This window comes from Aspergillus stella-maris (assembly GCF_047715825.1).
Source record: "Aspergillus stella-maris strain CBS 113639 unplaced genomic scaffold BDV14scaffold_5, whole genome shotgun sequence".
NCBI lineage: Eukaryota > Fungi > Ascomycota > Eurotiomycetes > Eurotiales > Aspergillaceae > Aspergillus > Aspergillus stella-maris.
The window spans coordinates 433,357-455,766 of record NW_027396799.1 but is presented as its reverse complement, the minus strand read 5'-3'; the positions used below and the strand labels follow the sequence as shown (position 1 = coordinate 455,766).

The 22,410-nt window shown below is 50.7% G+C and overlaps 8 protein-coding genes across 8 annotated transcripts; 4 read left to right on the top strand and 4 right to left on the bottom strand.

The window, feature by feature from the left end:
* Positions 1-28: 28 nt before the first annotated feature.
* BDV14DRAFT_187315 (methylenetetrahydrofolate dehydrogenase (NAD(+))) lies at positions 29-1,324 on the bottom strand (the record flags this gene model as incomplete). Its single annotated transcript, XM_073770941.1, has 4 exons — positions 29-112; positions 174-263; positions 321-954; positions 1,128-1,324. 4 exons carry the CDS (start codon positions 1,322-1,324, stop codon positions 29-31), a joined length of 1,005 nt encoding a protein of 334 aa, XP_073632326.1.
* Positions 1,325-1,681: 357 nt separating this feature from the next.
* Positions 1,682-4,804, bottom strand: BDV14DRAFT_165775 (F1F0 ATP synthase subunit alpha). Its single transcript, XM_073767373.1, has 6 exons — positions 4,530-4,804; positions 4,185-4,354; positions 3,985-4,041; positions 3,808-3,928; positions 3,281-3,746; positions 1,682-3,020 (listed from the first exon to the last, which is right to left on the bottom strand). Exons 1-6 carry the CDS (start codon positions 4,599-4,601, stop codon positions 2,236-2,238), a joined length of 1,671 nt encoding a protein of 556 aa, XP_073632325.1. The 5' UTR covers positions 4,602-4,804; the 3' UTR covers positions 1,682-2,235.
* Positions 4,805-4,899: 95 nt separating this feature from the next.
* On the bottom strand, positions 4,900-6,564 carry BDV14DRAFT_165768 (2-hydroxy-palmitic acid dioxygenase MPO1). Its single transcript, XM_073767372.1, has 4 exons — positions 6,339-6,564; positions 6,256-6,279; positions 6,146-6,205; positions 4,900-6,078 (listed from the first exon to the last, which is right to left on the bottom strand). Exons 1-4 carry the CDS (start codon positions 6,369-6,371, stop codon positions 5,626-5,628), a joined length of 570 nt encoding a protein of 189 aa, XP_073632324.1. The 5' UTR covers positions 6,372-6,564; the 3' UTR covers positions 4,900-5,625.
* Positions 6,565-6,768: 204 nt separating this feature from the next.
* On the top strand, positions 6,769-8,191 carry BDV14DRAFT_165762 (DNA-directed RNA polymerase II subunit RPB7). Its single transcript, XM_073767371.1, has 4 exons — positions 6,769-7,319; positions 7,370-7,450; positions 7,505-7,674; positions 7,733-8,191. Exons 1-4 carry the CDS (start codon positions 7,071-7,073, stop codon positions 7,740-7,742), a joined length of 510 nt encoding a protein of 169 aa, XP_073632323.1. The 5' UTR covers positions 6,769-7,070; the 3' UTR covers positions 7,743-8,191.
* Position 8,192: 1 nt separating this feature from the next.
* On the top strand, positions 8,193-10,994 carry BDV14DRAFT_165758 (uncharacterized protein). The gene is made up of 2 exons (XM_073767370.1): positions 8,193-9,084; positions 9,157-10,994. The coding sequence occupies exons 1-2, from the start codon at positions 8,779-8,781 to the stop codon at positions 10,468-10,470; spliced, it is 1,620 nt and encodes a 539-aa protein (XP_073632322.1). The 5' UTR covers positions 8,193-8,778; the 3' UTR covers positions 10,471-10,994.
* Positions 10,995-11,732: 738 nt separating this feature from the next.
* Positions 11,733-15,010, bottom strand: BDV14DRAFT_187311 (putative RNA interference and gene silencing protein (Qde2); the record flags this gene model as incomplete). The annotated part of the gene is made up of 4 exons (XM_073770940.1): positions 11,733-13,175; positions 13,237-13,481; positions 13,542-14,680; positions 14,748-15,010. 4 exons carry the CDS (start codon positions 15,008-15,010, stop codon positions 11,733-11,735), a joined length of 3,090 nt encoding a protein of 1,029 aa, XP_073632321.1.
* Positions 15,011-16,934: 1,924 nt separating this feature from the next.
* On the top strand, positions 16,935-20,546 carry BDV14DRAFT_103464 (Zn(II)2Cys6 transcription factor). Its single transcript, XM_073765532.1, has 7 exons — positions 16,935-17,474; positions 17,528-17,939; positions 17,997-18,219; positions 18,284-18,315; positions 18,371-19,144; positions 19,195-19,902; positions 19,962-20,546. Exons 1-7 carry the CDS (start codon positions 17,353-17,355, stop codon positions 20,160-20,162), a joined length of 2,472 nt encoding a protein of 823 aa, XP_073632320.1. The 5' UTR covers positions 16,935-17,352; the 3' UTR covers positions 20,163-20,546.
* A 180-nt stretch (positions 20,547-20,726) lies between these two features.
* On the top strand, positions 20,727-22,388 carry BDV14DRAFT_165752 (nucleic acid-binding protein). Its single transcript, XM_073767369.1, has 3 exons — positions 20,727-20,777; positions 20,836-21,741; positions 21,816-22,388. Coding segments are annotated over exons 1-3 (1,329 nt in total). The 5' UTR covers positions 20,727-20,775; the 3' UTR covers positions 22,237-22,388.
* The last annotated feature ends 22 nt before the right edge of the window (positions 22,389-22,410 follow it).

Genomic DNA, 22,410 nt, shown 5'->3' with positions numbered 1-22,410 from the left:
TCGGTCGAAGAAACGGGTTTACGTTCCTCTATGAAGCAGCCTCGAGTGTGCCGGGCCGCTCGGTGGCAGCAGCGGGCTTGATATCGTCCATCCTCTTGTTCTGGATGAGTCTCTGCAGCGATTGTTAGATCATGATCAATGAGTGTGATTTTGTGAAGGGTATGAAGACTTACAAGCAAGTTCCTGAGCAGGACGACGATGGTGACCTTTCCGATTGAGGGCACGAAGAGGGAAGCTTTTTGCTTGACTTCGGGGCCAAAGTTCTATGGTGGACGTATTAGCATGATTGTCTAGAGCTCGCGTGCAAGAGGAAGTCTTACCTTTTCACTTGAGAAGTTGATGCACACAGCACCGTCACGGAGCAGGCTGGTGTCGAACTTGTACTTATCCCCAGGAACACCAGAGATAACAGTGTCGCAAAGAGGAACGATATCCTTCAGCTCCTTACCCTCTACATCCTCAACCTCGTGCCGTCCCAGCTTGAGACCCTCCCCACGATAGAACTTCTGGATACCGGTAATATCAACACTATAAACACAAGCTCCATCGTTCGCCAACAGCGCAGCAAGCGGCCTTCCAACAACCTCCGAGCGGTTTACAACGCAAATTGTGTGTCCGTGCAGTCTGTTCCCAAAGGGCAGGATCGTGTTGTAGATGTTCAGGTATTCCAGGATCTTGATGATAGCCAGCGGCGTGCAGGGGAGGATACACTTCTGGCGCTTGCTCTCAGGGTCCAAGAAGCGGATGTTCTGGTACATGTTGAAAATGTAGCGGTGGCTGAGACCCTCTACGTCCTTGGATACGTCGACGATCTGCTGCAGGTACTGGTCTTGTCTGTTGTTGAAGATGGGGTAGTATACGATGATGCCGTCGACGTCGGAGTCAATGTTTGCGGCGAGGATGGCTTCTTCGAGGTTGTCGCGGTTCACTTCGCGGAGGGAGTACTTGAATCCACTATACAGTTTGACTACGTTAGCTACGATATACAAATAAATAAAAGATAGAGATAGAGATATAGGCCGCCGGGAATTGGTCCCGCCAGGGCATGACGCATCGGCCGGCCATGGTCAATTGCCAATGGCGCGGTAGGGTATAAGAGAACAAGCAAGGTACGAAAGAATGCTCACTTTTCATGACATGTCTTCTCGGTCCATTGCGCGTACATCAGCGCCGCGGGGTCATTGTTCGCCAGGAATCCGACCAGATGGGGTGGCTTCTCCAGCGTCTTGATGCCCTCTGAGACTTCGTTGAGCAGGCCATTTGCGACATGCTTGGAGAGCATGACCTTGCAATTGGTGGGAGCTGGTTCTGAAGGGGTGGCCATTGTGTGCGGGTGATCTGTGAGATAATTCTACAGAAGAGAGGAGAGATGCGAAAGTGAGTGAGGTGAGTCAATGCCGTTACAGGAGTATGGTGGAGGGGAGGGGCCTTGAAAATTTAGCCCGAAAACCATTCGCTTATCGATAAAGATCATCCCGCATTCAGCCCAGCCATGACAGATGGTCTTGCTCTGGGACCTCATGCAGCGCCATAGCTTGAACTTTACGTTACTAGTACATTCGGGATTATAATTGGAGCATTGCGGTACTTGTTATACGTATGTTAGTCCAATTGGCCTTAGGTATACGAGAGTGCTGGACCGGAAAACCCATGTAGCCAGACCTCCGGTTTCGGCCAGGTTCAGACAGTCTACATTCCTATAGTTCTGAGTCGGTTAAACGAACAATTCAGGAAGTTATAGATTGTACTGGAGTCTAGACCTTTGAATAAGCTCGTCTTGGCCCCGTAAGGAGTCTTCGTGGGGGAGAAGAATTTAGAGCAGAGCATTCATTGCTTCATTGATATAAAAATATGGAAACAAACAAAAGAAATCATATTCGATATGTAGACAAAGGAATCCTAGCCCGAACCAACCGAAGAGATGCAACTCCTTTTCCCATGGACTTGCCAACTCATTCAGTCGTTCTGTCCGATTCCATTCCCTGGCGCGCAAAAACATCTAAACGTACAGGATATTATCATATTTTAGCTCCTTCTCTCAGCCCACCGGCTCTTTGCTTTTGCTTCACAGCTACAGCGATGCCGCGTTGTGTCGAGCACAATCAGCCAGAAGCCTCATTGAAGAGGAAACAAAACGGTGGAGTCAATTGTACAAGCTATCTTGTCTATACACACAGAGTCAGGAAATGAGAACAGTACATGGTAGGCTAATCAACAACTAAGTTGGTTGCTCACCTATGCGCTGAAGGACTTGTTGAAGGCGCCAATGACGTCCTTGAGCTTAGCCTCAAGCTCCTTGCTGACCTGACCCTCCTTCTCGATAGTCTCCTGGATCTCAGGAGAGTTGCTCTTGATGTGAGCAAGGAAGTCAGACTCCCACTGGAGGATCTTGTCAACGGGGATGTTGTCAAGGTAACCGTTGACACCAGCGAAGATGAGGGGAACCATGTCAGAGACAGCCATGGGGCTGTACTGCTTCTGCTTGAGCAGCTCAGTGAGACGCTGACCACGGCTGAGGGTCTGCTTGGTGGAGGCATCGAGATCGGAACCGAATTGGGCGAAAGCAGCAACCTCACGGTACTGAGCCAAGAAGAGCTTCAGGGAACCGGCGACCTGCTTCATGGCCTTGACCTGGGCAGCGGAACCGACACGGGAAACAGAAAGACCGACGTTAATGGCGGGACGGATACCCTTGTAGAAGAGCTCAGCCTCCAAGAAGATCTGACCGTCGGTAATGGAAATGACGTTGGTGGGAATGTAAGCGGAAACATCACCACCCTGGGTCTCAATGACGGGAAGGGCAGTGAGGGAACCACCACCGTGCTTCTCGTTCATCTTGGCGGAACGCTCGAGGAGACGAGAGTGGAGGTAGAAAACGTCACCAGGGTAGGCCTCACGACCGGGGGGACGACGGAGCAGCAGAGACATCTGACGGTAGGCAACGGCCTGCTTGGACAAGTCATCGTAGACAATGACAGCGTGCTTTCCATTATCGCGAAAGAATTCCCCAACGGCACAGCCTATTGATTTAAACGATTAGATGAAGTTCAAGAAGAGCGTTGGGCATGAGGGCAAAGAGGGAGGCCATGTATAGAAGAAGTTGGCCGATGCCGGCATCGCGGGTGCGGGCCGTGGTCGGAAACTCTAATTGGCCGGGCAAGGTAACTCTAATTCGGCCGTGGTCGAAAGGAAAGGAACGCGGGAGCAGGTGACCCAACGTAAATTCCCAAATTCAATCACGCCTTCGACAACTTGCAAAAGACTGGGAATTTGAACTTACCAGTGAAGGGAGCGAGGTACTGAAGGGGAGCAGCCTCGGAAGCAGTGGCGGCAACAATGACGGAGTACTTCATGGCGTCGTTCTCCTCAAGGGTCTTGACGAGCTGAGCAACGGTGGAACGCTTCTGACCAACAGCGACGTAGATACAGTAGAGCTTCTTGCTCTCGTCGTTGGTGTTATTCCAGCGCTTCTGGTTGAGGATGGCATCGAGAGCGACAGCGGTCTTACCGGTCTGACGGTCACCGATGATCAACTCACGCTGACCACGACCAATGGGCACCATGGAGTCGACACACTTCAGACCAGTCTGGACGGGCTGGTTGACGGACCGACGGGGGAGAATACCAGGAGCCTTGAGCTGGGCACGGCTCTTGCCAGAGGCGTTGAGAGGACCCTTACCATCAATGGGGTTACCAAGAGCGTCAACGACACGACCGAGAAGCTCAGGACCGACGGGAACATCGACCTGCATGTTTTGTTAGTCTTTGCTGCGATTTACATTGGGTTATCAGGTCGATGCGACATACAATCTCTCCGGTACGCTTGACGGTCTCACCCTCCTTGACGAGACGGTCGGAACCGAACAACACAACACCAACCTGGCCGGCTTCGAGGTTCATGCACATACCCTTGACACCAGAGGCGAACCTATTGAGATATTAGTCGTGTTTCAGGTGCATATCAAGCTTAATGGGTCGTCATACTCAACAAGCTCCTCAGCCTGCACGTTGGTCATGCCATGGACACGGGCGATACCGTCACTATACGATGAAATTCGAGTCAGTCAATTGTTCGATCGATCATTTATGCCCTTTCGAGATGGGCATCGGTGGTTTTTCGACAAATTGAGCGATATTGCAGTCGACACCAAATTTTTCTACCCGACGAAGGCGAAGTGACGTACCCGACGGAAAGGACACGTCCGGTCTCAGCAAGACCAGACTCCTCCTGAACACCACGGATTCTCTGCTCAAGGATGGAAGAGACCTCGGTGGGCGAGGCCTTGGCCTCAGCAGCGTAGGTACGGACCTGCTTGGAGGCAGCAGAGAGGGGGCCGGGAACAGCCGCGCGAACCTGGACGGAAGCAAATTCTGTTAGCTACGGCGCAGCGCAACAACAACGCGTTGAGGTGGTATAGAGTATAGGGCGATGTCTCGAGAAGCGATTGAGCATCTCATTAAGATGACTTTCCGATGGTAGTCGGGCAAATTGGGTCGTCGTCGTCGACCTCGACAGGGATAGAACTCACCGAGGCGATCCTGCCAGTGGCAGTGGCAGCCGCAACGGTGCGGCTAGACTGCCGCAAAGCGTTCCTGAACATTGCGAAAAGGGTTCAGAGGAGAGGGTGAAAGGTTTCCTCGAAGATGGGATGTAATTGGGGGAAGAGGTGAGAGGAGAGGAGGAGTGTGGATGGATGAAGGAGAGCTTTGTCGTCGGGGTTGGGAGGATTCTCAGGACTGGGACTAAGCCTATTTTTGCCGAGTCCCAGCATCCTCCGAACCCGCCCTAGTGCGCTCACGGGACACCCCAAGAAAACGAACATCAACGTTCTTGATGCGATTGCTGTTGCGCGGCTCTTCTATACTTCATTTTTTACTATATAATACTAAATTTAACTCCCCGAAGTATATTTTGACTTTTCTACATCGCTCCTTCCCTCTGTGTTGGGGTTGTTGCCGGGTGCCTTCCCAAACCGGACAGCTGGCAATGTTTCCTTTCTGGTCACCGTGTTTTGTATTTTTCGGATCTCCGGGTATTCATCGTAACAGCTTAGTCATTCGTTGCTACAACCACGGGCGGCGACGTCAACCACCTGCAGCTAGCTTCTACAGGTGGAATATCTGAACGAGATGCCCGGTTTCGGTGCTATAATATTCTGGTCTTGGAAGAATTGAGCGGTTCTTGCAGTCTTTACTCAACATTGTTTTCGAACACCAGTTCGTATGCGAATTGCTCTCATTACCTTGAGCTCCCTCTAGCTGGGCACCTGCGGCAGAGCTCCTTTCATTTCCAGGTTCGGCTCAGTAGCTCTACTCCGCTCGTCCATCACCTTGCCAGCTCACCACCTTCCGCCAGCACTCCAGTAGCCTTACCGAGCTATGATTTGTACAATGCCAGGTGGACCGTTTATTCAAGTGGCCAATTATGCAGCAATAGTGCTTATGAACAATATCAGCAGTAAAAATATACAACAATCAAAAGAGGTCCAATTGAACCCTTTGACAACCGCGATGCCCCAACGCTATTCACAAACAAGCAGGTCATAAACGCTGTCATAAGAATGATGTTTGTACCAACAGTAGCCATGCACAAGCTGCGACCTAAGCCTCAGTTCTCTTTATACATCACTTCGCGGCCTTATCCTTCTGCTGCCGGAACTCGGCAATCTTCTTCTGCACATTGGCGTCGTATCGGGCCTTCAGCTCCGGGCGGTAGCCGAAAAAGAACAGGACCTCCATCCAGACGAAGAGAGGAGCAAGCAGCAGAGCTTGAACCAGGTTGTCGAGCAAAGCCGGAGCGCGACCTTCGTAGACACCGTGGCCGACGAACTGCAGCAACCAAGAGACGACGTGGATTCCGCCAAACCAGTAGTTTGCTGTCGCGCCATATGTAGCTAGGATGTGGTTTCCGAGTGCCGCGCCACCGATAACGAGCGGTGCGACGAGTGCTCCTGCCACGGGCTCCAAGAGTATATAGAATATGGCGTAGACGAGGGCCGCGATGGTTCCGAGATTAGGAGGTAGGTTTTCGATCTTGATTACATCCGGTACTGAGAAGAAAGCCGGCGTGTTTGATGCCTAGACGTGAGAAGAGATATATTGTCAGAGCTATGCTTCGTTTTGCCTTCTCGAGCCGGGGGCATACCAAGGCGATGCCGGTGAATAAGAGGATCGGCACGCATGTTATATGGATCGCGACGTTCACCTCGAGAAATTTAAGTAGGGCATCATTGCCGTGGATAGAAGGAGACGAACTGGATTATTGTGGTACGCGCCGTACTGCAGACGTGAGCAAATGTCCCATGGCTTCATGAGAATGGCATCTCAAGGCTACTTACAAAGAGCAGCTGCTTCTCGAGGTTCAACGCCATAGTGTCTTGAAGCGGATGACAATGAAGAAAGACTCGAACGGATAGAAAAGAATAAGAGATGATAATATAAGGCTCAACGCCCCGCAGAATTTATGCCAGCCTAAAGGGTCAGGGTCAGGGTCATCGTATGGGCTGAGCAACGCCAGTGAATAATCGAGACCTGATTGCATGAACGTCATGTGCAGACCGAGGCCCCAGCAATGCACTGCATAAGTGGTATTACAATAACCAGGTCCGCGGAAGCTGCACCAAAGACCGGCGGAATCCGGCGTAATGTATTGTAATCGGCGGATAAAGCTGCCTGCTGCTCGTTGAGATCAGGTGACCAGCTGGAGCTTGGGTCAAAGGCGGTTCGAGCCAGACGGACTCGTGAGAGCTCTTTGTTGCTCGATTTCAGGTCCTCTACAATACATTACCTCCTGGGAGGCTTCTGGTCGCGATCCCTTGCGCTTACTTCTCGGTGTCTTCAGCAATCTCCTTCATCCCGCGAGCGGCCATGAAGCAGTGATTTTTTTTCAACCCATCACCACCCAGTCATCCCGCCAACTGTCGAGACTCGCCGCGGCGATATAACCCACTTTCTCGAACTGCGCCGCTCGAATTCGCCGCTATACTAAGGACTCGCTTTAGCGCTGCGCTCGCAAGTGTGCAACGGTATCCTATCACCGGTCTCGATTCGCCTGATTCTTAGTATTCGCCATGTTCTTTCTCAAAGAAGAGACCAAGGTTATCGCCTTACATCCGTCATATTTCGGTCCAAATGTCCGGGAATATCTCATCAACCGATTGAATGAGGAGGAGGAAGGGCGATGTACGGGAGATCACTTCGTTATCTGTGTTATGGACATGGTGGATATTGGCGAAGGAAGAGTGCTCCCAAGCAACGGTCAAGCCGAATACACAATCAAGTACCGAGCGATCATCTGGAAGCCATTCCGAGGAGAGACAGTAGGTGTATCTCGGATATGGGCCATGGATTTGTCTAACTGTGCCTTTAGGTCGATGCTGTCGTGACATCAGTGAAACCCACAGGAATATTTACCTTGGCCGGTCCATTGGCCGTTTTTATTGCGCGCAAGGTATGTCGGCCTCAGTTATTGCAAGATCATTGTTCAAATGCTAATTATAACAAGAACATTCCCTCCGACATCAAATGGGAACCCAATACAGTACCCCCGCAGTACACCGATCACGCAGACCAGGTTATCGAGAAAGGCACCACTTTGCGACTCAAGATTCTCGGTGTCAAGCCAGATGTCGCTGCGATTAACGCAATTGGAACAATCAAGGAAGATTACCTAGGGTGGGCTTTCCCTCGCGCTTGGGCTGAGGCAAATGCTAACCCACGATCTTCTCTGCAGACCACTATAGTAATATCTATCTTGCGAATTACGACGATTACGACCATACAAAACAAGAGCCGCGGTATAAACCGCCGCGAAATCTTCTATTATACTCACAAATACCAAACTTATCGAGCCGCGGGAGTTGTGCTTGTCCCTGGAACTGCTCGACAGTGCGTTGGAGCTGGGACTATCAGCTTTCTGCCAGCCAGGGATAGAATGAAGGCGCCGCGCCTGATTGGTTCTAGTCCCTTCTCCTGCGGCCATTACGATAAGCGACAGCTGCATCAGCAGCATGATCGATCTTGTTTTGGCCGGTGTGGAATGCAGATCTATTCACGGACACCCCACTGGGATGCGGAGTAGAGCGATGCCCTTGAGCAATGGTTATCTAGAAGGCAATATACGGATATACAATTGGAGATCAGTATGAGAAGAAGTATGAAGCATATTCTATAGAGCATAACAATATCAGACAATCTTATTGTTGTGTTCATACTCATTTCGTTTGTAGTTGCCTGAGGGACGCGGCTTGGGACGGGCGTGTTGTGGTGAAACACTGGCGCAGTCGCCGCAGTGGGATCCCCAGTCCTGGCCTTCCTTGGCTGTTATTTGGGTAATTATTAGGGAACCCTGGAGGAACCAGCTTCAAATTATAGCAGCCTGGTGTTATTATGATTGACCTGGCCTGTATCACTGCGCGGAGCAGCCGAATACCCGACGCGGGTTCCTTGTGCTTTGATTCTTGTGTTGGACTGGTAGACTTAACTCCTTGAACCTTCCCGGCGCGGTTCTTAAAGAAAGCAAGAGACACGGATTCCAGGCCCTACTCACTTCTGGGTCTTTCCATTCATCTTTCTTTCTCTTCGCCCAACTCCCGCGACCCTGTCATTCCTCATAAATCGCGCTGCGACACCTGTTCGTGGTTGATCTAGAGTCCTGACAGTCAACCGTGGTTCGTGTCTTTGCGCAACCAAACAATCGTTCTCCTCTTCGCTGGCTGAACCACCCTTCATTTATTTACCTTTCTACTCTCATTTCTTCATCATCCCATCGAGTTCGCCATGTCTCTAAAAGACGTGTACCAGAGGTTCCTTGCTGCTCCCAACTCGGCGCCCTTGGCTTCTGATGCCTCTCTGATCTATATTACCTCCACTACCGAGATCCACGGCGCCGACAAGGTCATCAAGCACCTCACTAAGCAGACAGACCTGAAGATCAACTCACAGACCATCATTGACTCCGTGCAAGGCTCCAACGCCCTATCCTTGGATGTCGACACTTCTCTTCAGTTCCTGACCGGAGGTGGAGCCTATCTCCCTAACTTGGACGAGACTTTCTTGTTTGATCGCGTCGCGAAGTTCCCCACGGTGGGCACTCATCCTTCACCAAATTCTCCGGCGAGTGAACTACTTTACTGACATTGACGATCTCTACTGTAGATCCATATTGTGCGCTTCAACTCCCAAAATGAGATCCAGAGTATCCGAGTCCACTGGGACCAGGCTTCCCTCCTAAAGCAGGTCGAGGTCATTGGAAAGCGTAACTGGCCCATTCGCGACGCGGACAAGCAAACTCGCCTCATCAAGAACACGACCGCCGCAGGAACTGCAGACAATGGACCTCCCAAGGCTGAGGCAGCACCCTCTACGAAGTTCGAGCAGAATGAGAACCCCGATCGCCCTCCCTCTCCCGGAAAGAAACATATCAAAGACCCCTACGCGGCCGACTCGCTGTTCGAGCTACTCTCCCCCTCCAAGGACCGCGGCCAGCCCGTCCAGGCACCCCGTGCTCCTGCCTCCGCGAAGCCTCCTCCCCGTGATCTCAATGAGCTCTTTGTAGGTGATGAGGGTGATGACGAGGTGCCCGATGCCACACCCTCTAAGCCTCGTGCCGTTGCTCCCAAGGCTGGTGCAGGAAAGAACTACCGTACATCACGTATCTTCGATCCTGAGGAGGACCAGCAGGAAGGAACTCCAGTTGCGCCCAAGGTCGGGGCCGGCAAGAACTACGAGCGGTCGCGCATCTTTGACGATGACGAGACAGTCGCCCGCGAGAAGCCAGAGCAAATTGCTTTCCGCGCTAACCCCAGACGTTTCGATCACTTCGAACTGGGAGCCGACAACAGCAGCCGCGAGGTTAAGCCTACTGCCGGGCGCTCTGGTTCCCGTCATGTAAACAACTGGGACTTTGAAGACTTCTCGACGCCTCAGAAGCCTCAGCGCAAGCCCCGTGGTGAGGAGGTTCGTCATTTTGGATGGAGCGACGAGGAGGTCGACGAAAACTCACCCCCAGCTAGGCCACGCGTCGTGCAGCCTCGTCGTGACGCCGAAAGACATTTTCAAATCACAGATGGCGACGAAGAGCAGGGCAGCAAGCGCATTATCAGGTCATACGGAAACAAAGGTATGGGTCTTTACAAGGATACCCTGTACGCGGATGCCGAGGTCGACGCAGATGAGGACGCCCGACAGCAAGCCAGTAAGGAACGCCCCCTCTCAGTCGTGCATAACGGACCCAATCGCAAAAAGGACTTCGAAAGCCACTGGGACACGCCAGGCGAACCACAGACAACTAACGACAATGTCAGCCGCGAGAATAAGAAGCCTTCGGGGGACCGCTTGAAGGCCGTCAAGCAAATGGAACCTTCGTGGAAGTTGAGTAACTCTCCAGAGCCTACCAAGACCGCTCCTCCCCCGCCGCAGCGCCGAATGCACCACGTCAACCAGAGAAACTGGAGCTTTGACGACGAGTAGAGCCGCCTCGACGCCTGAATGAAGACACTCTCAGAAAGCTGATCATATCCACGAGCCACGGTTACGAATTCAAGAAGAAACAGAAAGCGAAAAACAAACTGCGACAATATTGAACGTCTAAACGGTCAACGCCTGCATGCATCTATGACTATCATTGATACACTACAACGTTTCTTTTTGTTGTCTCTCGGCGGTCTACTTAACTTTCATTCCATGTCTTCGTGCTTATCATTTTCTTTACCTGTACTATTTGTTTTGAGTCTACAGTCTCTACCTGTTTGTGATACTCCGTCCGTATTTATTTCATCCAAATCAAATTACTATCAAAGTCGATATACTAGCGGTGCAGTTTATCTCTTCTGATGACGCCTCCTTCGATGAATATTTGATGTCTACATGCATAGGTAGATTCGTACTACTAAACATGCCGGCATCGGCCAACTTCTTCTATACATGGCCTCCCTCTTTGCCCTCATGCCCAACGCTCTTCTTGAACTTCATCTAATCGTTTAAATCAATAGGCTGTGTGATTGGTCTTTCTGGCTCGAAAAGCAGGCGAGCGGAAAATGAATTACATAAATGAAAGGGATAATTATATTAAGAATTAAAATGACAAAAATATGTCCAACTTGCGCGTTCCTTGGCCATCGCATGGGTAACGCGAGTACAGAGAACAACTTGCTGATGAGTTTGAGAGATTTTTTTCTTCAATATTTCTCATAGAGCAGATGATTCATTCAAGTTTTCTTTTTCGAACTTGAACGCGTCTAGACTTTGTCGCGTTGTGGTTGTGTTGATGGAGTTGGTGGTGGCCCATATGTGTATATATATTTGCGGCTGATGGTCTCAGATTTTAATACCAGTGCTTGACCTGTGGAACTTCAACGTTTATGAAGAACACTCATTGTAACATCCACACATTATCATGTAGTGAAATTGAATCCCTATGATTTTCCATCTTAAGTGAAGATATATAGAGCTCATAAAAAACCCCATTGACTCGAGGGGCTTGGTCGTATGACAAGAGAATGAGATACACATACATACGCAGGCAAGTAGATTCAAAGACGAAGAAGATCGCATAAGAAAGAACAATATCAAATTCGTTCTAAGCTAGTTCCTAAACCGCAACAATAACTATCTCACCTAATTGCCTATTATAATTTAGATTCCAACTAGACGCTCCCGTCCAAACATAGCGACCACTTATTCCCTAAAGCCACATTCCAAGCCTTTGCACATCGACCCTTGCAAGGTCCAATCTAGATGTAGAACATCGTATCGGCGACATTAGGATGGATGCGCACATCCTCGGCCTCGATCCTGACAGACGCGCTATCATCGCTAATGACACTACCGCTAGGTGTGGATGGGTCAAAGGCGTGGCTCAGGTAGCACCGCGCACGCGTGCAGACAAGGTCAGCGTAGTATGCCGGGGGGCAAATACTCACGGCTTTGGTTGCCCTGCCGAAGAGGTAGCACATGTGGTGCGTCATGGACTCGAGCTTATCGGCGGCGTCCTTCTGCTTGACGAAGATCTCGTCCCAGACGGTGTAGTAGTGTGCTGGACGGGCGGTGCCCTGGAGCGCTGTATGCGCCTGCAGGAAGAAGTCCCAGTTGCGGGCCTCGGTGACGCCGCGGTCGACGACTGTGCCGTTGATGGGGTTGTTGGAGTGGTCGGCGTCTTGCTGGCCAGTTGGATAGAAGCGGGTGTGGTGGCGCTTGCCGACGATGATGATTGAGATGCGCGGGAGTTTCTTGGCTGTGTCGGGTGCTGGGTACATGGCCTTGCATGCGGATCGGAGAAGCGGCAGTTCCCTTTCTATGACGAGGTCATAATATCCCTCTGAGACGCCGTCGCGGTAGACGATGAGGTTCTCGGGGTAGGCGCCCTTGTGGTTCTTGGCCCAGCGGCGAAGATGAGCCTTGAGCATGGATTCGAGGTCGTCGACCATTTCAGTGCGGGACTCCCTCTGGATGCGGATTTCAGCGGGCCACTGGCCGAGGTAAGAGTCGACTGAGGCGACCATGGCTGCGACACTGGGTGCTTCTTTGGCGGAACCAGGCGACGGGTGAGTAACGTCTATGCCGAGGAGCATTGTCTTGCCTTCACCGATGATGCCTAGCTGGTCTGGCATGATTTTCTGATTGATGCCTCCGAGCTTGAGGTTGAATTTAAGGCCGACATTGGCAAAGTATTGCGGGTTGCCCTTGGCGAGTTGACTTGCCAGGACGTTGATGTTGCGCACACCATGTCTGATGTCGCAGGCTTGCTTTATGCAGTTGTAGAGCCCGGTGTCATTATTAGGAAGAATTGTCAGAATCATTTGCGGCTTATGCTTTATCATAAGTTCACTAATCTCTGCGTTGATTCTGCCCGCGTAGTTGGAATCCAGTATAATCCGAGATCCTATGATCGGGCCATTGGCCATGACTCCCACCTCCCTGAGCTTCGCCGCAAAGGCATTAAGGCAGTCTGACATGTCCTTTGAAGTCTGAAACACCGCTTTGCTGCCAGGGTCATGAAGATAGAGGTATACCCAGCTTTGCAATTTGGTGGTCGTGGAGAATCTGATCGACCTCATATTCCAGCTACCCGCAATAGGCGCGACTTGCTTATTGTTGTTGTAGTACACCTTGGGCGCATTAAGCACTCGTCCGGGAACTGTGATCAGACTTGGGTTGGTTCGCACTCCAAAGTCCACCTAGAGATGCCAGTATGTCAGCAATTGTATCGTGTGAAGGGCTGGGGTCCCATTAACGTACCAGAGTGGGGTTGGCACTGGCACCGATTCCCAAGGTCTTTTGCCCCTGTTCGACAATTGACCGTGCGTTCGCTCCTGGGTTTCTAACTGCAAAGCTCAACATACCTCGGGTCTGATCAGGCGTGAGCTTCGACTTTGCTGGCTGGCCAGGCTCAACCATACAAACTTCCACGGGAAGGTATGATGGCTGAGCCGAATTGCCAACGTTCACAACCGGAAGCTCTGGGTTGACGTTGAGTTTGTAGACTTCATTGAACCAATTAGCGATATTTTTTTCAGTGGAAAAGCCCGCGGGCAGACACTTACTTTTCTTGAAAAAGTCGGCGACACTGATGTACTCTCCTGACGGCTGGGGACCTGCCGGTTTCTTTCCCTTCTTTCCCTTTGAGCCTGCAGAGCTGGCTTGTGACGCCGATTGGTTGGGAGCGTCCAGGAAGAATTTCACATCTTCCGGCCCTGCTGCTAATTGTCCTGCTGCTAATTGTCTGAACCTCGGTGGGTTGGCGAGGTTTCGCCCATCGAAGGGTGTGGCGATACCGTGGATGGTCTTAATCCGTGGAATTACCTGACCCTTTTTATTCTTCCGCTCGATATGGGTCACCCGGACTCTGAGCTTATGGAGATATTTCTTCAAGCTCTGCGGATCGCCCTTATTCTCGGCCTTGAGCGTAGCGATGATTTGACCAAGGGGTCCTTCCTGGTAGCAGGCGACGTATTTGACTTGAACATTAACCAGCAAGCGTGCCGTCGCAGCGCGCACACTCACAAAGTACCCTCGAAGAGCTTCCAGACCAGCGCCCAGGTTCCGTCTCTCGGCGTCTTGACCGATAGCATAGTGCTTGTTGGCACCATGAGAAGCGATGGAAGCGGTAGTCTTAGGGTAGTGGCCGATCAAAATGTTCAATGCCTGAAGGAATTCGGCCTTCTCGTTGAACATGGCCGCGACATTTGTGGATGTTAAGTAGTTGAGCAAGTCTGCAGGATCGAGGCGACCGGTATACTTGCAGGTGACACGGAATCTCTCTTCCCGCTGTGGTGGTGCGTCTTCAAACTCGCCGCGGTAGACAATGTCAAAAGTTGCAGACTCTTGACCCTTGTCCAGGACTTGGAGATGTGATATCATCGTAGATCTAAAGTCCGTCACGATACTCCTGCGAGTCTGGGAGAATTGCTCTTCGAGCATCAGGTTGATGATCTGCTTCAGCTTTCTGGGCGGAGGGTTTGGGTTTGATCCGCTATCAATGTCGATATTGTAGCGGAATAGGCCTTTTCCAACGGACATCATTTCAATATAATTGGCAAAGAGAGTTACCGGTCTGCCTTCTGTGCCGTATCCAGGTCGCTCAGGATATCCGACTGATCTCTCCTTTTTGACCAGGGCCTTTTCCAAGGCATTCTCTGTCTGGGTAACCTTGGCATTTGGTGCCGAGAAGCCTCCTTTAGGGCTGTTTGTTGGGAAAAGCGAGAGTTAGCTAAGCAAAATTGAAGAATGATAGGACGAAAGAGACATACGAGTAGATAGGAGGGCCTTGATCGCGATTATCTTGTCCGTGACTACCTCTACCACGACCACCTCTACCACGACCACCTCCACCGCGACCACCTCCAGCGCGGTCACCGCGATTTCTGTAGGGTAAGTCACCCTGGAACTGACCACGATCTTCCTGATCTCCGTGAAATCCACGAAATCCACCGGAGCTTCCGCGTCCTCGTCCGCGTCCCCTACCACGGTCGTTGCCTCTTCCACCGCGGGGTGGGCCTCCCGCGCCAGACATGATAGGTTTTAGGCGAAAGGATTGGGTTAATGTTTGGATAGGTCGTGGTGCTGGGAATCGGAGACTAATATAGAGCTGATAAAATAACCAAGTGCTGAAAGATAAGGTGGTGTTGGAGAAGGAGGAGATAGAAGTAGTTTCTGAGCTCAAATGGAGACGGGGTTGCTGGGGAACTTATACAACCAGCCGCCTTTCTTCCCCCACCACAAACTGGCAGTGACTGAAGGGAAGGTTTAATGCACTTTGTTTGCCATTATGATGGGCGTTTCTTGTTGGCACTGATACAGACTTACAGAGGGTTTTGATTGGCTGAATGCCCTTTGCTATCTTCACTGTGACATGTTTTATGATGAAAGGAGTGATTATAGGCTGGAAGGGTTAGACAAGAAGTAGGCAGAAGGGAAAATACAGGAGAGGTCACCCCCGGATCATTGGTTGGGATGCAGGAAGTACTCACAAGGATGAGGATGGCAAGGCTGACTTTGTCAATTCACTCCTTAAGAGTGTATGTTTGAGGGGAAGTGAACCAGGCTGTCACTACAATTTCGCAGGTCTCAAGTCACCAGCGACATGATGACAACACCAAAATGCTTTGTAGAGACTGTAGATTGGCGTTCGACCTAAAGTTATAGATCATGGTATGATCTGATTTTATGCGATCGACGAATTCGCGGCGAAAAAACGTTACAATAATGAAGCTTATTATTCGCTCCGGAAAAACAGATCTCATACTACGAGTCAATCTCACCAGCAGAGGATTGATATCAGGATACAGCAATGCAGTCTCGTTGGTAATTATCATCATCAAGCGGCTGATTGTCTGGGAGGTTGTACAATGTGCAACGCCTCTCTCACTCTCTCACTGTCGTTCTCCAGCTCCGGTTGAGCTTGTACTCTGAGTCGTATACACAGTAGGTATTTCTGGAGACATGGCAGGTCTGATCAAGCTCCGGTCGCGATCCACCTTTGGCTGGTGCACCGTACAGTGGACCGAGGTTCCCCATGCTCCATGCCACCCCAGTGTGCCAGACCCAAAGAACCTCCAACCTGACTCGTCTCTGCCTGTTGTCGCAGCATGCGGCGCAGGAAAGGAAGATGCCGGGTCAACAACAGTCTGCTGGCAGTTTTGATTGGAGTGGACACGAGAAGTGACTCAGAGATCGAGCAGAGCCACAGCCTAACGCGGCCCCTTCCATGAACCAGCAAATGAAAGACGCGGTCTCGACCAGGATCACACTAACAGTAGGAGACGGCGAGCCTTTTCAGCCCCCATGCTGTCCGGGTCAAGCCTGGTTCCTTTCGCTGGTGACGAAGACTGTGACAGCCTAAGAGGACAAGGGCCATCTGATACTGAAGCTGAAATGAGAAACAATCTTCCGGATTTTCCAAGAACAAAGGAACTCAGAAAACATCACCCAGTCTTGTCTTGCGCCGCCACAGTGCTCAGTGCTCACGCTCCTCTCAGTCTCAGTCTCTCAGTGACCCTGGATTCGGGCAGAACGTGACCGCCTCTTGCGAATGGCGATAACGGAGATAAGTGTGCATCACTAAGCAGAACCCCAGTTAGGAAGTCCCAGAGCTCCTCGACCCCGTTTGCGGTCTCCTCTTCCTCCTTCCTGTCAACAAGAAAGAGTCTTTCTTGCCATATCACAATCTTTCAGTTTCATCAGATCAATCTCTCTGAGCCGTCCGATTGTGGTTGGGGGTAAAGGCTGGCTCTATCTTCCTCACCACGGCTGGCGATTCATCTTGGTGTTATCGAGCTCGATCGCGAAACATTCCCTCGTCGGTCGTCGCGCCCTCGACGCTGGCCTTTCATCTTCAGTAGTGGTGCTGCGGGGGTAGTCGAAACCCCCATATATATTTGTTCTTAACTTAGTCGATTGTTTTCCTCCTATCTACGCCTGACCCGCATTCCAGATTGATCGCATTGCCTTCACCCCGCCATCGTCCTTTATCTGCGCCAATCCGTATCAGCTGCATCTCGAGTCCTCGCGCAATCCGACCGCTGCATAAGTTGTGGGCTCTTCGGACTAGCCTATAGGTCAAGAACAAACGCTTTGGCGGATGACCTCACTTGCTTTGACGGGCGAGAGCGATTTGAGAATTCGTTGCGCGCTGCTCCTAGTCAAACATTGTATCTTTGGTTTCTCCAATCCACACCAAACCTGATTGTCAGTCGCACCGACCGAGTCTACAAACGGCCTTTCATCGTCTATATAAACCTTACGGTGGCTGTGACTTTAACAAAGACTTTTTACCGCTTGTTGACTTATATTCCATTGCGCCTTTGTCCACTATCCTGAATCTGTCTGGCTGCGAGCCCTACTTTCGTCGTCAAAATGACACCAACTCCACCGTCAACAACATCTTCCAGTAACGGGCCATCGCCTGAAGGTCAGTATAGGGTCGTTCGAAAGCGGAATCGAGTACCTCTCTCGTGCGGTCCCTGTCGCCATCGAAAGTAGGCCTCCCATGTGCCTTCAGTTTGGCTAGAATAAACTAATCAATCAATAGGCTGAAATGTAACCGTGCCCACCCTTGCGAGAACTGCGTCAAACGTGGTGATGCCCATTCTTGCACCTATGCCCAAACCAATTCTCGAAAAAAGAACTCCGCAAATCAGGCTGCCTCAACCTCTCCAGATGACATGCAGAACAGAATCGATAGGTTGGAGGGGTTGGTTCTATCTTTAATGACCAATGGGTCACAGTCTGAAGGCCCGGCTGCCGCAATGGCAGCAATATCAGGAACAAATAGCAGCATAGGTTCCGCTCAACTCCACGACGACCTGGAGATCGATGATGACGCTGCCATTCAGGAGGAAAGCGACACGGAGCAGGTGACCAAGTCTTTTGGCATCATGAAAGTCGACAATAACAGATCGTATTACATTAGTGATGCACATTGGGCGTCTGTCCTCAGTGAGGTAAGTGTTTTTTTTGAGTGGAAATTCCTCTGCCGTGATGCTCACCACATGGTGTAGATTTCGGAGGTCAAGAATTATTTTTCCACGCACAAGAAACAATACGAAGAGCAAGCTGAAAAGCTGAAGGCCACTCAGCTTCCAACAGATGTTCCTGGGTCCACATTACTCTTCGGAGCCATGAAAGTTACAAGCAGAGCGGAAATTATGTCTTCATTTCCTTCGAAGTATACGACGGATATACTCATCGCGCGATACTTCAACTGTTATGATCCCGCAACTCGTAAGGACTCCATCAACTGCTGCACTTTGATGAACTCGACATTGTATGCTAAATATCGCGTTAGATTTCCTTCATGGGCCTACCTTTCAGACTCAGGTAAGTAAACCCCCATAATTCAGATCGTGAAATCGACTTATCAATCTCCGTCCAGTACAACAAACACTGGGAAGACCCATCACAAACCTGCATTGTGTGGATTGGAATGCTCTTCGCTATGATGCGACTCTCTATGCTTTCCTATTATCGTGAGGGCGATGAACCCCCCGAGTTTAGAGGCAAGTCACTGGATATGGCTGGGACATTCCGGAACCTTGTGGCGATGTGTCTCACGTTGGCCGATTACACGAAACCATATCCGTATCTTATCGAATGTTTGGCCTTTCATTTGCATGGTGATTATTGCCAAACAAAGGAAGCAGATGTCTCGGTTTGGGTCCTCAATGGTGTTATTGTGCGCTTGGCCATGAGAATGGGGTATCATCGGGATTCCAAATCATTCCCGAACATCACGCCTTTCCAGGGTGAGATGCGACGCCGCGTTTGGTCATTCGTCCGCCAAGCCGATCTTTTGTTTTCCTGCCAAGTTGGGTTGCCCACCATGATTCGCATGGCCGACAGTGATACCGAGCTTCCACGCAATCTCTATGATGATGACTTCGATGAGAACTGCACAGAATTACCTCCCTCCCGGCCTCCGAACGAACCAACACCACTTTCCTACCTGATCACCAAGTCGCGCCTAGCGGGTGTACTGGGCCAGGCCATTGAGCGGACATCCTCTTTCCAGAATATCTCCTATGACACAGTCATGGAGATGGACACGGAGCTCCGCAGAGCTCGTGATATGATACCGGATCATCTTCTTGTTCGACCTATAGAAGAGTCGCCGCTTGATCCTCTTGTCATGATTCTGTCCCGCTTTTCCGTGAGTATTTCGAGTCTGGCCACTTTTTTAATTGAATTGACGATTTTTAGGTGATGAGCGTATATCATCGAGCACAATGCATACTTCATAGAAAATATCTTGCGCGGGCTCGAGAGAATCCGCGGTTTGCACCCTCGCGGCGAGCTTGCGTCGAATCGGCAATGGAATTACTACGGTTCCAAGCGATGCTCCACTCGGAGTCACGGCCGACAGGCCGGTTGCGAAGCCGACAAAACCGAGTAACATCGCTCAGCTCCAGCGATTTCTTGCAAGCTGCCACCATTCTATGCCTCGACCTGTACTACGGAACCCAGACACAAAATGTGCCAAACGTCTCGAGGACATCTTCCGATGTCTTCATTTGGGGCAAGGAGCGGAGGGAAGAAATGTTGACCGCTGTGCAGCGAAGTAAAGACATCTGGGATGAGCTGCACAATGAAAACATGGAGGCGTGGAAAGCTAGTGGCGTCCTTGGAGTTATGCTTAGTGGTCTCCAGCGAGGCGGGTCTGAAGGAACGCCAGTCACCCCAGCATTTGAGCCACAAGATGAGAAGCAAAGCGCTGCCATGACTCTGGGATTGCTTAGCAGCGGGATGACCCCCACTGGGCAAGGTGCACCATTCAATGACGTGCCATTGAAGGCTCCAGAAGCTTCTCTTCCTTCACTTGGAGGCTTCGGAGGCGCAGACCAAACACCGGGTGCCCTATTTAATAATATGTTTGGCCAGATGCCTGATATGCAGGTCAACCTGGATTGGGTATGTAGCAATGTTCATCCCCAGTATGGAGTCTTCCCCTTGTGACTAACATGGCTTAGGATGCCTGGGATAACTATATTCAGGGCGGGACGCTTGACCCGGGAAGCACATGGTGGAATCCCATGGATATTCAGCAACAGACTTCTGGTCCGCTATCTCCCACGCAACTAGCGGCGGCGCAGGTCGGCGCTGCTGGCCTACCTCGCATGAACAACGGGTTTCCCAACAACGTTTATTCCAAGAATGATGGACCTGCTTGATACTAGGCATGATCTGCGACGTCATGCTGCATCTTCTTGATGCAACCTACCATATTGCTAATTGCCGTTTGCCGCAAAACCAAAAGTGAGCTTTCAGGTGTCGTCTTCGAGTTGAGCAGACCAAGACTCTTCATTCAGTGCACTTTCCAGGTGCATCATTATTCACGTGATGACTGGCTTACATTCTTTACTGTGATATCCCTGATGTTATTGATTTTCTTATATCGCTTGAGTTGATTGACGGGCGTGTATTTTGTACCAATATGGGTTATCTCTACTCTGTGAGGTGTATACGATGATGATTATGATGGGAATACAACATATCTATATGGGCGGAGACGGGAACTACTTGTGTTGAGTAACAAAATAAATCTCTACTTGCGCACATATTAAAATATTAATTAACCAAGTCTTCCGATCAACATCTTTTTCATGGAGTCGCTCTCTGACTTGACAACATCTAGCTATGTATCAACGCATGCCGCGACGTTATCGTTATCAACACGTGACCGCGTTATGCCGGTTCGCCGCCAGCAACATTTTAATCCTTCTACTCCAGAGCCGCACCATCTGGGAAATCGGCATTTAATGTCATGATCTGCTAGAAATACCAATGTACGAGCTCGCCTATTTTTAAAGATGCCTGCGCCAAACTAAACTAAGCTTTTCCTAGGTACTCCCTTCGTTGCACCGCCTGTCGCCTGCTGGTTTCACCTGCTCGGCTCCCCGTACGATCGAGATTGCCTACGATACCGAGCACCTATCGACGTGCTACCCCTCATCGAACTTTTACACAAAACAGATGGCTTAGAGAGGAGGGAAAGAGTCCACTGGGCTCGGATTCGAAAGACGCAGTTGAAACGACGACAAAGACCACGAGTACAACCACGACCCCGGACGCAACGACAAGTACCAGTACGACGACGACCGAATCTGCTTCATTCAAGTCGCTAGATGAGACGACCAAGGATGAAATGAACACTGTTGAACAGAGAAGCCCGGATGAGGGTTTAGAAACCAATGAACACGCGACGGCTACTGCGGCTACAAGTAATCAGGCGACGGAAGTAAGCGTTAAAGTTGAGGTCGAGAGAGAGGTGGAATCAGAGAATGCGGATGCGGAGTCTACCACGCATATGGATGATGTTCCCCCAAACCCGCTGGTTGATGATGGGACGGAGATTGTGCAAGACATCGCCAATCCTCCCTCTGAGTCGACGGGCCAACCATATGCGAGTCAAGCTTCCATCGCTCGATCTGCCCATGTAGGGGAAGACACGTCACAACCGATCACACGGGCAGACTCTACAACCGTTGGGTATGAAGATGACGGGTTTGACGTGGACCTAATTAGACAGGCGGCCGACCTAACGCCCGAGGAGGAAGAAGTGCAAAGAAGAATTGCCGCAAAAGAGAGATTTGAGCTGCGCAGGCGAGCTCAACTTGAACCTAAGGATACGATATTTATTGGAAACCTCTTTTACGATGTGACAGCGGAGGATCTCCGAGAGCAAATGGCGAAGTATGGTGTTGTCCTCGGAGTCAACATTATTTACGACAGTCGAGGCATTAGCAAAGGGTGAGTTAAAGCCTTCTTATCTGCTGCTGTATTTTGTGGGGAATCCATGGCTTACACCACCGTGATGTATGCAGCTACGCCTATGTCCAGTTCGATAGCAAAGAATCCGCAGCACGAGCGATCAACGCGTTGCACATGCGAATATACGAGGGCCGTCGCGTGACCGTGCACTATGCGCAGACAAGAATGAACCGAGATGAGCGGCCAAGGGAGCCCACAGATACACTTTACATCGCCAATTTGCCATTCGAGATGACGGACCGTGATCTCCAGGATCTGTTCAAGGATATCGTCGGTGCAATTGATGTCCGTGTGACTGTGGATCGCCAGACGGGTCTGCTCCTTGGTTATGTTCACGCCGAATTCTTGAATGTACAGACTGCTATGGTCGCCCGGGAGAAGCTCGCCGGGAAGTCTCTATATAACAAGAGGCTGCGGGTCGATTACAGCACCAGCAGCAAGAAGATTCGGACCGACTTCCCCGTCGCTGTTTGATCGTTGAACATTGCAATAAATGGAGTTTGGGCGGATTCTACACTTCAAAGCGTTGGGGACTTGATTTGTGTCTAGCGCTGTACCATAATTACTTGTATATACTGTATATTAGATAGAGTCATATACTCAAAAAGCACTCTCAACGTTGCTGGTATCTTTGTTTCTCTACCCTAT

What these genes read in the sequence shown, in the direction of transcription:
- BDV14DRAFT_165775 (XM_073767373.1), bottom strand. Translation starts at nt 4,601, where the DNA reads ATGTTCAGGAACGCTTTGCGGCAGTCTAGCCGCACCGTTGCGGCTGCC. An exon ending in GGACGTGTCCTTTCCGTCGG is followed by an intron (nt 4,042 to 4,184) that starts GTACGTCACTTC and finishes TTCATCGTATAG; the next exon opens with TGACGGTATCGCCCGTGTCC. An exon ending in CAGGCTGAGGAGCTTGTTGA is followed by an intron (nt 3,929 to 3,984) that starts GTATGACGACCC and finishes ATATCTCAATAG; the next exon opens with GTTCGCCTCTGGTGTCAAGG.
- BDV14DRAFT_165768 (XM_073767372.1), bottom strand. Translation starts at nt 6,371, where the DNA reads ATGGCGTTGAACCTCGAGAAGCAGCTGCTCTTT. An exon ending in GCGCGTACCACAATAATCCA is followed by an intron (nt 6,206 to 6,255) that starts GTTCGTCTCCTT and finishes AAATTTCTCGAG; the next exon opens with GTGAACGTCGCGATCCATAT. An exon ending in TATTCACCGGCATCGCCTTG is followed by an intron (nt 6,079 to 6,145) that starts GTATGCCCCCGG and finishes TCTCACGTCTAG; the next exon opens with GCATCAAACACGCCGGCTTT.
- BDV14DRAFT_165762 (XM_073767371.1), top strand. Translation starts at nt 7,071, where the DNA reads ATGTTCTTTCTCAAAGAAGAGACCAAGGTTATCGCCTTACATCCGTCA. An exon ending in AGCCATTCCGAGGAGAGACA is followed by an intron (nt 7,320 to 7,369) that starts GTAGGTGTATCT and finishes CTGTGCCTTTAG; the next exon opens with GTCGATGCTGTCGTGACATC. An exon ending in CCGTTTTTATTGCGCGCAAG is followed by an intron (nt 7,451 to 7,504) that starts GTATGTCGGCCT and finishes AATTATAACAAG; the next exon opens with AACATTCCCTCCGACATCAA.
- BDV14DRAFT_165758 (XM_073767370.1), top strand. Translation starts at nt 8,779, where the DNA reads ATGTCTCTAAAAGACGTGTACCAGAGGTTCCTTGCTGCTCCCAACTCG. An exon ending in GCGTCGCGAAGTTCCCCACG is followed by an intron (nt 9,085 to 9,156) that starts GTGGGCACTCAT and finishes TCTCTACTGTAG; the next exon opens with ATCCATATTGTGCGCTTCAA.
- BDV14DRAFT_103464 (XM_073765532.1), top strand. Translation starts at nt 17,353, where the DNA reads ATGACACCAACTCCACCGTCAACAACATCTTCCAGTAACGGGCCATCG. An exon ending in GGGCGTCTGTCCTCAGTGAG is followed by an intron (nt 17,940 to 17,996) that starts GTAAGTGTTTTT and finishes CACATGGTGTAG; the next exon opens with ATTTCGGAGGTCAAGAATTA. An exon ending in CTGTTATGATCCCGCAACTC is followed by an intron (nt 18,220 to 18,283) that starts GTAAGGACTCCA and finishes ATATCGCGTTAG; the next exon opens with ATTTCCTTCATGGGCCTACC.
- BDV14DRAFT_165752 (XM_073767369.1), top strand. An exon ending in AGTCGAGGCATTAGCAAAGG is followed by an intron (nt 21,742 to 21,815) that starts GTGAGTTAAAGC and finishes TGATGTATGCAG; the next exon opens with CTACGCCTATGTCCAGTTCG.